The sequence below is a fragment of the Papaver somniferum genome, unplaced genomic scaffold (genome assembly GCF_003573695.1).
Source record: "Papaver somniferum cultivar HN1 unplaced genomic scaffold, ASM357369v1 unplaced-scaffold_15, whole genome shotgun sequence".
NCBI classification, from domain to species: Eukaryota; Viridiplantae; Streptophyta; class Magnoliopsida; order Ranunculales; family Papaveraceae; genus Papaver; species Papaver somniferum.
This window is the reverse complement of record NW_020624376.1, coordinates 2,303,826-2,318,391: the sequence shown is the minus strand read 5'-3', so window position 1 is coordinate 2,318,391 and position 14,566 is coordinate 2,303,826. Positions and strand designations below refer to the sequence as shown.

Sequence of the window (14,566 nt, the reverse complement as noted above, 5' to 3'; positions counted from 1 at the left end):
AAGAAGAAGAAAAAAGCTGGATAAACCCTTCGAATTGGGGGTCAGCCACCAGCTCTGAGAAGGTAAACAAATAAACTTAACTTTGATATTTTTTATTGATAATCCGTAACAAGTTTTGGCCAGGCTATTTATAGCTTCAAAGCCTTGGTAAACAAGCAAAATCTATATTAAGAATTCTACTCAAACTAGGAAACTAGGCTAGCTTAAATAAAGAGAACTAAAACAAACTAAATAAGAAAAACCAGTTTGGTTAGGAGTTGGTATCACAACATCCTTCCCTGCTGGAAAATATGCGTGTCCTCAAGCATCAAATTCTGGAAAACGCAACAGCATCTTGTCAGCATCTTCCCAGGTAGTGTCCTCAGTTGGATGATCCTTCCACTTAACCAACCATTTGGTTCCTGCATGATTTCCTTTCTTGAACATTCTACGTTCTAAAATGCTCACAGGTTCCCAATAAGCATAATCAACTACGACTGGAATGTTAGTATCAACAATATTATCGGAACCCAGTTTGAACTTCAATTGTGAAACATGAAATACTGGATGAATGCGACTTGTAACAGGTAAATACAACCTATAGGATACAAATCCAATCTTTTCTAGAACTCGAAAAGGGCCGTAAAATTTGGGAGAAAGTTTAGAATAAGCCTGAGTAGAGACAGTGCTTTGTCTGTAAGGTTGTAGACGCAGAAAAACAAAATCATCAACAACAAAACTGCCGCTCAGTACGATTTGTATCCTCATATTTTTTTCATTCTCTCTTGAGCAGCTTGTAGATGTGATTGTAAATGTTTGAGAGTATAATCTCTTGCCTTCAAAGTAGAGTCAACAGCATGAATAGAGGTGGATCCTGGCAAATATGATGATATTGTAGGAAGTAGTCGACTGTATACTGCTTGATATGGAGTCATCTGAATAGAAGTATTAAAACTGGTATTATACCACCACTCTGCCCATGGAAGCCATTTTGAACAATCACTCGGCTTAGTTCCAGCAAAACAACGTAAATAACACTCCAAAGTACGATTTGTCTCTTCAGTTTGACCATCAGATTGTGGGTGATATGCAGAACTGCGACACAACTTGGTATTTTGCAAAGCAAAGAATGCTTCCCAAAAATTGTTGATAAATATTGGATCTCGTTCACTAACAATACTCTTGGGCATACCATGAAGACGTACAATTTCGCGCACAAAAATCTCAGCCACTGAACTTGTAGTATATGGATGTGTAAGAGGTATAAAATGTGCATACTTAGATAGTCTATCTACTACCACCAAAATCGAATTTTTCCGATTAGAAGTTGGAAATCCATCCAGAAAATCCATTGGAATATCTAACCATATATCAGTAGGAATAGGAAGAGGATTTAAAAGACCAGGTGGAGATATAGATTCTGACTTATTGCGATGACAAGTATCACACTGGGAAATAAAATCTTTGATGGATTTCTTCATTCCCTTCCAGTAAAATTTTTATTGGAGTCTCTTGAAAGTCCTCAGATACCCAGAATGTCCAACAATAGGTTGAGAATGAAACTCCTCGAGCAGTTTGACGCACCATGTAGAAGTTGAAGGTACCACTATACGGTTTTTATAACGTAACAAACCATCAACATAAGAAATTTTTTTCTTAAAACTTGCATCTTGTTGTAAACATTGAATTAAGATTCCCAAGTCTGCATCATTATGACATTCTTGACTAATGTCATCAATCCCAGAAAAAATAGGTGTAGATATATGAAAATGAGTACATCTTGATAAAGCATCAGCTGCAACGTTCTCTTTTCCAGGACGAAAAATAATCAAATAATCATAACCTAAGAGCTTGGACAACCATTTTTGTTGTTCCATGGAAGATAGTTTCTGATCTAAGAAAAACTTAAGACTACGATGATCCGTATATATCTTAAAGTGTCTTCCAAGCAAGCATGGACGCCATTTTTGGACTGCAGAAACAACAACTAACATTTCTTTATCATAAATAGAGAGGTTTAGTTCTTACTTGAAAGAGGTTTACTAAAGAACGCAATGGGTTGTTTGGATTGCATTAAAACAACCTCAATACCGTTCCCAGATGCATCGCTTTCCAAAGAAAATTCTTTTGTAAAATCTGGAAGTGCAAGAGTTGGAGTTGTAGTAAGCGCCTGTTGTAACAATTTAAATGCAGTAGTAGCTTGTTACGTCCAATGAAAAGCATCTTTCTTGAGTAATTATGTTAAAGGTGCACTTATGGCACCAAAATTCTTCATAAATTTACGATAGTAACCAGCTAACCCAAGAAATCCGCGTAACTCTTTAACAGTCGAAGGAAGTGGCCAAGACAATATAGCTTGGATCTTATCATTCTCAACTGAAACTCCTGCAGAAGAGATTATATGGCCCAAATACCCAACAGATGGTTGTGCAAAAGTACACTTGCTATCTTTGACAAATAGCTTATTAGTGCGTAAAATATTAAACGCAATAGCTAAATGTTCTAAGTGATCAACCATATTCTTGCTATAGACTAGAATATCATCAAAGAAGACAAGGACAAACCTCCGTAAATACATCCTGAAGATATGATTCATTAAACTCTGAAAAGTTGCAGGTGCATTCGATAATCCAAAAGGCATAACCAAAAATTCGAAATGACCATCGTGTGTCCTAAAAGCAGTTTTGATAAAGACGAATTTGATAATACCCCGAACGTAAATCCAACTTAGTAAACACAACAACACCAAATAATTCATCAAGTAATTCGTTGACTGCTGGAATTAGAAAAAGATCCTTCACAGTTAGCCTGTTTAAAGCTCTGTAGTCCACACAAATACGCTACGATCCATCTTTCTTGCGTACCATAAGAATGGGAGAAGAATAAGGACTTGAACTTGGACGTATGAACCCAGCTTGTTGAAGCTCAATAATTATCTTCTCCATCTCGTCTTTCTGAAAATGAGGATATCGATATGGACGCACATTAACAGGAGAAGAATCTGGCAATAACAGAATACGGTGATCATGAGCACGTTTAGGTGGAAGAGTTGTTGGTAACTGAAATACATCAGCAAACTCAGCGATTAATTGTTGTACTGTTGTAGGAAAAACTGAAGAAGTATGCATGGAAGTATTGAATGCAGATAGTTGAAAACAAATCCCATAATTTTCACTACGTAATAAACGCTGCATTGAATGTGCATCTAAAATCATTACTGATGATTGATTGTTACCCATTAATGAAACAACAACATCATTAATGTGAAACTGCATGGTTAATTTAGCAAAATCCCATTTAATTGGTCCTAGTGTTCTTAACCATTGAACACCCAAAACTGCGTCACAGCCACTAATATCAAGCAAATGGAAATCAGTGGTGAACTCATATTGCTGAAGTTGTATAGGAATGTCTACACAATAAAATCTCGTATCCAATTTTCCACCATCACCAACCGTAACACTTAACGGAGATTTTGTAGAGAGGTATAACCACATCTCTTAGCCACAGACGGATGCAACAAGTTATGGGTGGAGCCTGAATCAATCAAAACTGTAATGGATTGAGTCTTAGTAGTACAAATAATGCGCATAGTTCTAGGAAAGGTAGATCCCACTAATGAGGTGCAAGAAATTTTAGGCTTAGTGTCAACCGAGTTTATAACCTCAAAAGCAACAGGCGTGGCCTCAGGAGATGCAAGGGGTAAACCCTCAGACGGTGCCGTGGAATTTTCATTAATATATTCAGCAGTATCCAGGATAGTTAATCTAGGATTCACACAAACATGAGTAGGTGTGCAGAGTTGATCACAGTTAAAGCAAAGGCCTTGTTCTCTTCTTTCTTTTTGTTCAGCTGGTGATAAACGTCCAGCTCCTGGTGGTATAGAGGACTTATTGTATGGAGTAGGCTGTACATTAGCAGCAGGCCTAAATGGAGGAGGACGATAAGGTTGTATTGTGACAGTCTTTGTAACAGCTGCATAGGCTTCTTCCTGATAAAAGCTTCAAGTAATATTTGTTGTGCTAACAACTTAACCGTAGTACCAATATGAGTTTTCAAAGAACGAACGAAGCAACTGATTAAATAATCCTTAGGGAAATCAACAAAGTTTAAGAGATGTTCAAATTCAGGTATGTGTTCACGTACTGTAACTTTCTGATTAATGGTGCTAATAGCTAACCGAGCATCAACAAATTTATCCGGAGCAAATCTTTCACGAACTAAAGTACAAAACTGTTCCCATGAAGTTACTTAAGTTTTGGTTCTTCTCCATCTAAACCAATGATTGGCCTCGCCTTTAAAATGAGCAGAGGCGACAATAATTTTAAGAGCATCAGATGTATGGTAAACACTGAAATACTGGTCTGCATTGAAAATCCAGCCATCGGGGTCTTCACCAGCAAAGTTGGGAAACTTGATATTAGGGCGCAGCTGTTGTGGTTGACCTTGATTAGGTGGAATTGGTGGTGGGGGTGGTGGAGGAGGTGGTGAAACACCAGTAATCTGTTGTAGTAAAGGTATAAATTCTCGAAAGACATTTCGAAAAAAGGTTTCCATGGTTGAAGCAAGCTGTGTAGCTAAAGAAGTACGGTCTTGTTCACGGAGCAACAAATTCTCTGCCATCTTCTTTCTCTGAGTGTCTTCATCATGAACATGGAGGTTGGTGATAGTTTCAACAAGATTGTAGAGCTTATCTCCAACTACTTCAATAGCTTCATGCACGTTTTTCAAGTTTTCTGTGTAAGACATCTCGATCAAAAAGAAAGAACCCTAAAAAAAAAATTTGGTCGAATTTGGAAATTGAGCTAAACTTGCTCTGATCCAGGTGTTAGGGTTCTGGACCTTTTAACACTGGATTAAGCTGTGAAGACAGTATTCACAGAAGAAACTGTTGTGAAGATGGTCTTCACAGGATTGTATTATAACAAAGAAGAAGAAAAAAGATGGATAAACCCTTTGAATTGGGGGTCAGCCACCAGCTCTGAGAAGGTAAACAAATAAACTTAACTTTGATATTTTTTATTGATAATCCGTAACAAGTTTTGGCCAGGCTATTTATAGCTTCAAAGCCTTGGTAAACAAGCAAAATCTATATTAAGAATTCTACTCAAACTAGGAAACTAGTCTTGCTTAAATAAAGAGAACTAAAACAAACTAAATAAGGAAAACCAGTTTGGTTAGGAGTTGGTATCACAACATATACATTAGGCATTTTTTTCTTCTTTTAATCATATATTTTATACTTGTTGTGCGAGGGGCTTCGCCCCGTCCCGTGTAGATGTATTTTTTGCATTAAATAGGTGGAGAAAAAATAGGAAATATATTCGTATTTATATTATTTTATCCTTTTATTTCTGCTGAAAATATAGGCGAAATACGTGGTTTTTATTTTTATTTTATTTTTCTACTGGACTTCCTAATTAAATTTGGACTTCCATAAAATCCAAAAGCGGTAAGTTAAATTTTCATTTTGAGTTTGTAATTTTTAAACCAATCATACGTTGCCAAGTGTCCTCACCAAAACCCTCGTCTCACAATAGCCACAAAAAGCTTATTTAGACCAATAAGAAACGAGGGTTTCCTTTCGTGACGATGTATTTTTGATTTGGTGTGGCGGGGCGAAGACCCATCTCAGTGCATTAAATAGGTGGAGAAAAGATAGGAAATATGTGACGATTTTATATTATTTTTTTCTTTTATTTTCGCAGAAAGTATGTGTGAAATATGTGCTTTATATTTTTTTATATTTTCCTTATCTATTAATTTGGAAAAAAGAGTCGTAATATGATAGGTACTCGACTTCGGAATTAAATTTGAACTTCCATAAAATTCCAAACACGGTAAGCTAAATTTTTCGTTTGAGTTTGTAATTTTTAAACCAATCATACGTTGCCAAGTGTCCTCACCAGAACTCTCGTTTCACAAAAGCCACAAAAATCTTATTTCGACCAATGGGAAGCCAGGGTTTCCTCCCGTGACGATGTATTTTTGATTTGGTATGGTGGGGCGAAGCCCCATTTCGGTGCATTAAATAGGAGAAGAAAAGATAGGAAGATTTTATATTATTTTTTCTTTTATTTTCGCAGAAAATATGTGGTTTATATTTATACTTTTTTTTTTTCCTTATCTATTAATTTGGAAAAAAAAGTCATAATATGATAGGTATTAGACTTCCGAATTGAATTTGAACTTCCATAAAATTCCAAACGTGGTAAGCTAAGTTTTCCGTTTGATTTCGTAATTTTTAAACCAATCATACATTGCCAAGTGTCCTTTCCAAAATTCTCGTTTCACTAAAGCCACAAAAAATATTATTTTGACCAATAGGAAGTGAGGGTTTCCACACCATTCAATGTGGGATCTTTATTTGTCTATACCTTTAAGGCTTTAGATATTTACACATTATTTCACAAGATTTGCGGCAATATTTCTGATAGAGCCTAAACAACAATCAATTTGAAACTAATATTTTGGTGATATGTTATTGCATAATTGTACAATCCTACAGAAAATGAGTACAATACGAGACCGAGACGTATAACATATCCATCCACCACTCCGAAAATCAAAGTTGAAAATTAATCTATTGAACTTAAGATTGATAGATTATAAGATTTGGTATTTCAAAATGTACTGACATGAAAAATTACGATTCCCTCATATTAGTTATTCACGGAGTAGTAAACCTTTTTTTTTTCTTTTAAATAATAATAATCATTGACTTAGATAAATTGCTTTAAAGATATAGATTTAGATTAACTTTGGGCAGTTCCCAGTATAAAGTCTGAAACAAAAAATATGATCCACAAAAGTTTATTCCTACAAAACCACCTACAAAAACAAAGAAGACCATGATAAGTACAAAAATGAGTACTGATAATATTGAGAACGAGATCAAATCAAAAATATGCCTATCATTAGTTACAACACACGTTTTACTACAAGCGTAAAACTGAAATGCGCCTGTCACAGGAAGTGTATGACGATCAAGTATTACAACGGCTGATTATTGTACCAAGACATCTCTACCAACAACAGCGTCGCTGCGAACCTCTAGTTACATACTTTTTTGCGACAATAATGCGACTACAAAAATTTGGCCGCTGGAAGGCTGTAGGATTTAAAAATGGCGTCTTATATTGTGTTTGTCACTAAAAACCAGTTTTCTTGTAGTTTAAATAAGCTACCGACTCTTTCCTAACACCTTTAGTAAGAGTATCAACCTTTAGCAAGACAAACTAAAAACTGTTTGTAAAATTTTGAAACAGGATGAGATTGTTTTTCTAAACTTTCCAACCTAAAGCATTTTCAAAAAAGTAATAGATTTCGTAACATTCTTGCAATCCCTATGTGGATACCGGAATACGAATCGCCACGTGGACGTAGGGAAGACACGAGAATCTTGCCGAAAGATCTTATACCGCGCCCTAAAAATCTTCGTCAGTGACTTGTCAAATCAAGTCAGAATCACCATTATTTGGTGAAGCAAAAGTCATATGCGAGATAAAATCTCACGACGAAGTAAACCGTTAGGAGGATGTGAGTTACGAAGAATCAATGAAGTGTCCTGCAAGACACCAACCACGAAATAGAGGCGGGCGAAATAAGCTAACTTGGCCAAAAAGATAATCTGCGAAGTAAGTAAACTATTGGGCAAGAAAAGAGACAGGTGTCCCGACAAACCCACGTGAAGTTAGCGAAAGAAGGGGAAAAACTTTATGGAAAATTGCCGGGGTGAAGTATAAAGCGCTCCCTAGAGAACTTGGCGAAGTAAAATGAATTGTACACCATTAAGGTTGATTGACCTATAAATAGAGGTCCTTGGGCAAGGCATAAGGGATCGGTTTTGGAGAGAGGAATGAGTTTAGCTTAGAAAGTGAGATTAGGATTTCCTGGTGTTCAAGAACTTGTATTTTGGTTTTCTTAGAATCCATCGATAAAGATTTTATAGTTCATATTACTTAAATATGTCTTAGATCTTAGTTGTTTTCTTTTTGGGTGTACTACTGGATTTCCAGTAATTACACCCTAACAAAGAAGATGTTAAGTTTCAAAGCCCACAAAATAGTCTCCTTAGCAGCAATACATCCTTGCTTCAATTGATCGCCATTATAATTGTACAGTTAATCAAATTGATCAATTAATTGGCAATAGCTTTCTAAAGTTGTACAGTACAAACCCATACTAGACTTATCACTGTTATCATCTTCTAATTGTACATATCAATAATATGGTAGCTAGCCTAATTAATTAAAAAACTTTGCAAAATGGATGAGCCAATACATGAGAGAATGTGAACAACTATAAACGATCGTGCCGACAACTCAGTTTGTTGCATATAAAGACAGCTTATGATTAAGACTTCATATATTATCCCAAAACAGGCACATTTTCATTAAGTTGTTTCTTTCTAGTTTGCATCATCAATAACCCAAAAAAGAAAGTTCATCTAGTTTTTATTGTTTTTGGATTTTAAGAAGAAGAACGTTGGAAGAAGCTAGATTGAATAATGAGTTGTGAGGAAGGGGAACAAAAAGTGAGGAGGTTCTTTATGAATCCAATTCTAACGGTACAAGTTTATACCTTCATATTAATCAGTTCAAGTCTTCTTCTTCCTCTCTCATTTCTATTACTAGCTAGATTGTCTTATGTAATAATGTAAAGTACCCTTCCCTACCATCTTCTTTCCTTCTATCTCTCTTTCTCAACGTCAATCCTGCTCTACTTCAATGTCTTCTATTATTTTTCTGTGCTGCGGCTCTTTTTCATGGTTTAACGGGAAATACACTTTTCTATGGGTCACCTCTTCAAATTCGTCTTCATATCGCCTGGGTTTTCCTTTGTGTACAACTAACTGTTGTTTTTGGGATTGAAGCTATTGTCATCTCCGGTATTCGTCCTGACGAATATGGTACTCACATGAGTGGTTTGTTGCCAAGTAGGATTGTTTTCTTTATTGGTTTGCATGAAACTATGCTTCATTGGGGAAGAAATGTCGTAAGGCCTGTTGTAGATGATACAATTTTCTGAAGTGCAAGGAGGGAAAAATGGGTTGAAAAGGTGGCATTAAGCGCCGCTTTTGGCGCGTTATTGTTGTGGAGATTAAGGGATGAGGTTGATTCGTTAGTTATCGTCGTAGAAATCAAAAGAGAGCTCTTAATTGGTTTGGATTTCTGATTTTATTCGTTTGTGGCTGTACTATCTCACTGTTGCAATTGCTGTACTGAAGGTTATCAAGGGTTTCATTTGGTTTGCCAAGGGTTTGTTTTGCGGAAGACCACAACACAGTGACAATAGTTCTTGTGAGGATGACGGTAAACATCAGCCCATGTTGCCCGTTTTTTACTCCATCCAACCCTCTTCGAATTTTTCTTGAGTTTCAAAATGCACTCAGAAGACGGGAAACAAAAGACACGTACGTAGAATGCTAAACATACAAGGAAAAACCGGCGCCGAAACTCAGACTTATATATTTCGTAGGGTAATCAATCGTGTTCGTTCGTTTGTTTTATTTTTTTTTTCATTTTTTATGTAATTTATTCGGGGATGTCAAGATATACTTCATAGTTCCTACGAATCCCACTACAAAATAGAAGGCCTCTTGGGACGGCCGAAAAGCGTCCCAAGAAGCCGTAAAACCGTCCCAAGAAGCATTTGTGACGGTTTTGTGTCCGTCCCCTATTCTACCGTCACTAATATTTTTTTATCATACTTTCTTTTAGGGACGGCCTAAAAATAGCCTTAAATTAATTATCCCGTGACTTATAGGGACGGTCAGACCATGAACGTCCCAAATAACCATCTCTAGGGACGGTTTTGAAAAAATGGCCCTCCCTAGAAGCCACCTGTTTTGTAGTGTCCTTTCCATTGTATTTCAGATCCACCGGATTTGGCCTGAGTTCTTCAGATCTTCCCCGTTAGGTTTGAAAACTAGTAATTTTTATTTATGTTCTTTACTTGTTTGTTTTCCTATGTGATAGTTTTTATATGCCAATTAGATTACTTCATGTATGCTCTCAAAGCGGTTTTCCGTAGCCTTCTAGCCTCCAGGCGTCCTAATAAATTCCAACAATTTTCTCAAAGATCTATTTAGAGGTATGTTTGCAGGAATGAAACCAGGAAAAGATAAATTCAAAGAGCGTTTAATGTGAATTCTTTTCAGAATGGTTGAATTTCTTATTCCAGCACTTGGTTCTCACAGCCCTAAACCTAAAGACACATGCAGTTAACAGTATAAGGCTTGCAAAAGTTGCTACTTCTAATGAAGATGAGGAAGAATTGGTGTTTGTTTCAATATGCAATAAGCTTTTTTAAGTTTCATTTCTTAGGACTAAATAAGTGTTAGTACTAGTAGTACCCTTTCCTATGTTGCTTCCTTAATCCCATATGTAATGCTTTCTTGAGTTATTGTCAAGCAAATAATGCATTTGTGGTCGTTCATCTAGAAAAAATAAGAACCTAGGGACGGGCCAAGTAAGGACAAGTATGCACGTCAGTCTTCGTTCGATGCACACCACCCATTAAGTACTATGGAATTGTCTAGGACCAGGGACAGTGGAAAATGATGCGACAATATGAAATCTATTGATATGATAAAACAGAAAAAGTAAAACAATATTATTGTTATTAGCAAACCACATACACCCGATGATGTATAACCAAAAAGCAATGTACAGCCAATTAGCAAATATATATACATGATTACACCGTCCCGAATACCTACAATCACTTATATACAAAGATAATAAGCTACAATACCATAGCTCTTTGCCAAGGATCATCCCCATCTGCATCATTCTGAAGATTAAAATTTTCAGCTAATGGTAGAAAAACATAGGCACCGACGGGTTAATTACTTACTCCGTTAATAGGACTTGAAATTAGTAGTTATTCACATATTATTATATTTACAGAATAAAATTTCCAATTATGCAGCAAAATCGTTTCGGTTTCGTTGTTGTTGTTTATCGATCGATAGCACTTATCACGACCCAATCATAAACCGTAGGGCTTCTAGGTTCTGCACGTTCTAACGCCGCCGATGTTGATTTCATCCTCATCAGTTTCTTGGTGTCCCGCCTCGGTGTCCATGCTACAGACAAAAAAAAAATATTACACCACGTACATATACAAAAAAGCAACAACCAAAGCGAAATGCACTCCTCTTCAATGGCTAGCGTATATACGTACGTGAGAGAGGTGAGCCAGGGGTACTAGACCCAGCCGGAGAAGAAGGACCGGAGGAAGAAGAATCAGCTGAAGAGACGCGGATGTTGGAGCAGTTACTTTTGAGTATGGTGATGGAACGAGAGACTGGGACATCTTGAGATGATGGCAAAGGACCGGAATCATACCGGCGCAACTTTTTCAGGCCTTTTTCAGGCTTTGGACCAGCTAGGATATCATCCCAAAGGTTTTCGAGAAGACCCATAACAACGATGAAGTTAGTTATACGACCGATTAGCGAAAAACCGATCCACCGGAGACCGGGAAACAATTAGTAATGATAATAAAAAGTTTGAGTTAGTAGTAAGCAAAGAGTGTTCATGGTTGAAGTTCTTGAAGGGGTTCTTATAGAGGGAAATGGCTAAAGATAGAGATTAAAGTTAGTGGATAAGATTAGATAAGGTTCATTTGGATAATGCTAATTACTAGGAAATGCTTATAATAAGGTGATTTTTTCCACCATATAGGACCCGGTTTTGTTGGACGCGACGTTTTCGAGTTTTGACTGATTGTTATTCACACACATATTAGAATTTCAATCTTATCTGATTTGGAGAATGACCAGTACTATCACACATAACACATTCGACTAAACTCTCAAAGATATATTCTTGAAGTACTAGCTATGCCATTTTGACACAATATTTCGTGTATTTATTCTTGAGAAACTAGATCCATAATGCATTTAAGTATCCAATCGGAGTCACTTGATAGGGCTTAAACGCACATAAATGACAATTTTCTTCGTCCAACGAAATTTTATCTAATATTCACCACCCTTTACCAATGAGCCATAACCAATCAAGAGTTACCCCTACAAATATGCCCATGGCGAGAAATAACACAAGAAAATTCCCAAGTGCATTTTGCTCCGGACCCTGCAAAAACCAATCCGCATTCATTTTTATTTGTGAAAGGATGGTCAGTAAAAACAAAATCGTTAAATATAATGCATGCATGGCTGGGGCACAACTAGGTATGGATGAGCGGGGTCACAGGTTAATCTATCATAGAGTAAGACCCCCATGCATCTGGATTTTTCGTATTTTGGCTCCAACCACGCCACTGGGAATCACACAATCAAGCTAGAGTAACAAACCTTGTAGCCTTTCGGCGCCACAGTTAGAACACAGACAGTGAGGTACCCATTGGTCAATCCTAAAATGGAAGTCAGCATGATCATCCAGCCTTGGTCACCAAATTTCACCGTGAAGTAAAAACATGGAATAAGTAAAAAACGAGAAAGAGACGTAATGAGGAGACCCTTCCGTGATCTCAACTTCAAGCACTCGATCAACGGAATGTAAGTACCAATAAGATCCCATACGTTAAATGTCGCAATCAAAACAAGAGCGTACCTGAAAGGTTTCAAACAATAGAGAAGAGATTTCCGAAGAAAGTAAAGCGATATCACAATCTCAAAGTGCTAGAGAAAAAATCATTTTGTTATGTTCTTGGTAGCTCATAACTTACCAAGTACCCAAGCCGTGTTTTCCAGTATCTTCAGATAAAAACCCGGGGAAAATGGAGAATGACAGTACATATATAAGCAACACTGTAATTGCGAAGTCCATGTTTTGAACAAACAACTCTTTGTTGCTTAGGCGGTCCATATACTTTGGATCCTCTTCTGCAGCCTGCCAACGTTCCAATGTAGGAGTTAAGTTCTCTCCAATTCTTACGAACTCATTTTAAAATAGACTGACATGAGAAAGTTTGAGGTAGAGACTAGAGATCGAGGAATTACTTGGTTGCTTGGAAGCGTTTGTATACCACCCGCGACAAGATCAGCAGAAACAGTTTTAGATCCTTCTGAAGCTGCTTTGGCACGGTAGTACTTAACAATAGGCAGTTTTGGGAAGATATACGCATAAAGAAGTAAGCATAGTAGCTCAAACAATACAGAGATTGCGAAGAACATCACTGCGTTATGTTTAAATGAGTGCACATTATAAGTATCATGAGTATTACTAAGAGGTTAACATGTCTTGTGAAATGTAATTTAAATTTTTCAATATTGTAAAGAAATGTTGGTAAAAGGTCAAAGTTTACGCACTAGCTCCCTTGCGAAGGCCGTCTTTTGAATTTTCGAAAGTTACTTTTGTTATTAACCTTAATGCAGAAGTTAGAGCACCAGCAAAAGACAAACCTACCAAGAAGGACTATATAGAACAAAAAAAAAAACCATTAGATAAAATACAAATTTAGTTACAGATATTACCCACGAAAACTGCATGCGCAAGATAAAACCCTTACTTGCATAAACTCAGGGCACATCAACGAAAGGTCTCCTACCATTCCACCTTGAACAAGAGCATTAGCAACACCATAACAACTGCTTATCATACAAACACCAATATAGGTTCCAATACCCCCTTTCCCTGATGTAGCTATGTCCAACTAAATACAAAGAAATGTTAAATTGATCAGGATATATAAATCAAAGATGAAAATACTCAGCCGCGTGCGGACATGTTAAATCTAGCAAAGAATGGATACTTACAACCAAGACCATCAAGGAGCCTATGAAAAAAATGAAATAACCAAGTAAGTTCCTTCTTCTTGTGTTTATCTTCGCCTCATTATATGTTAAAATTGCAAAAGCTCCAAGTGCAAAAGGTTGACAAACTAGTGGGAGAATCCTCCCTGCATGGTATTTCTATGCCACAAAAGAAACCCAAGTAGACAAAAAATTGATCATTATCAGATATACACAGGGATACAAAATTGGAGCTAGGTATGCGCAACTGGGGGCAGTTGCCCCCAGCCAATTTCTACCCTTCAGTTCCATTGAGGTTTTAGCCTCTCAGAAGTAAATCAGTGATTTACATAATCTAACAGTAAAGAAGAAAATTGTAAAGAGAGAAAATTGTTAATTTACCGGGAAAATATCGCCGAAGTAATCAAAAGATGTTACCATACTATACCATGGAAAAAGACATCCATTTCCTAGAACCCAGCATACTACCGTTGCTGTAAGCTTTCCCTGAAATTATAATTCGCAGCAAATTACTACAGTTAGAATTAGAAGCTTATTTCTGAACGTACGGACATTGACATGAAAAAGATGATATAAAAGTTATAACAGACCTCTCCATTTGCACCATGAATTGCCATAACTTTTCCCTTGCTACAACCAAGGTGATCTTTAAAGACAAGAAAATTTGTGAAGGTATATATTCATACAATGTGTATTCGTCATATACTAAAGAGTCCTGAAACTGAGACGGAAAATGGTTATTTCGCAAAACTTAATGATTATAGAACTGCTTACTGAGGTTGTTGCTGGTATATTGAATTAAGAATCAAGAAGTTGGATGAGAACAGAACAGCACAGTCCTGAATGGCCGACCTTTTGGGT

The 14,566-nt window shown here is 36.8% G+C and overlaps 2 protein-coding genes across 2 annotated transcripts; both read right to left on the bottom strand.

Moving 5' to 3' along the window:
• Positions 1-10,572: 10,572 nt before the first annotated feature.
• LOC113335636 (dormancy-associated protein homolog 4-like) lies at positions 10,573-11,530 on the bottom strand. Its single transcript, XM_026581663.1, has 2 exons — positions 11,170-11,530; positions 10,573-11,071 (listed from the first exon to the last, which is right to left on the bottom strand). Exons 1-2 carry the CDS (start codon positions 11,408-11,410, stop codon positions 10,944-10,946), a joined length of 369 nt encoding a protein of 122 aa, XP_026437448.1. The 5' UTR covers positions 11,411-11,530; the 3' UTR covers positions 10,573-10,943.
• Positions 11,531-11,975: 445 nt separating this feature from the next.
• On the bottom strand, positions 11,976-14,322 carry LOC113335601 (equilibrative nucleotide transporter 3-like). Its single transcript, XM_026581624.1, has 9 exons — positions 14,296-14,322; positions 14,087-14,191; positions 13,709-13,864; positions 13,462-13,605; positions 13,262-13,367; positions 12,953-13,128; positions 12,679-12,842; positions 12,305-12,563; positions 11,976-12,083 (listed from the first exon to the last, which is right to left on the bottom strand). The coding sequence occupies exons 1-9, from the start codon at positions 14,320-14,322 to the stop codon at positions 11,976-11,978; spliced, it is 1,245 nt and encodes a 414-aa protein (XP_026437409.1).
• Between the last annotated feature and the right edge of the window lie 244 nt (positions 14,323-14,566).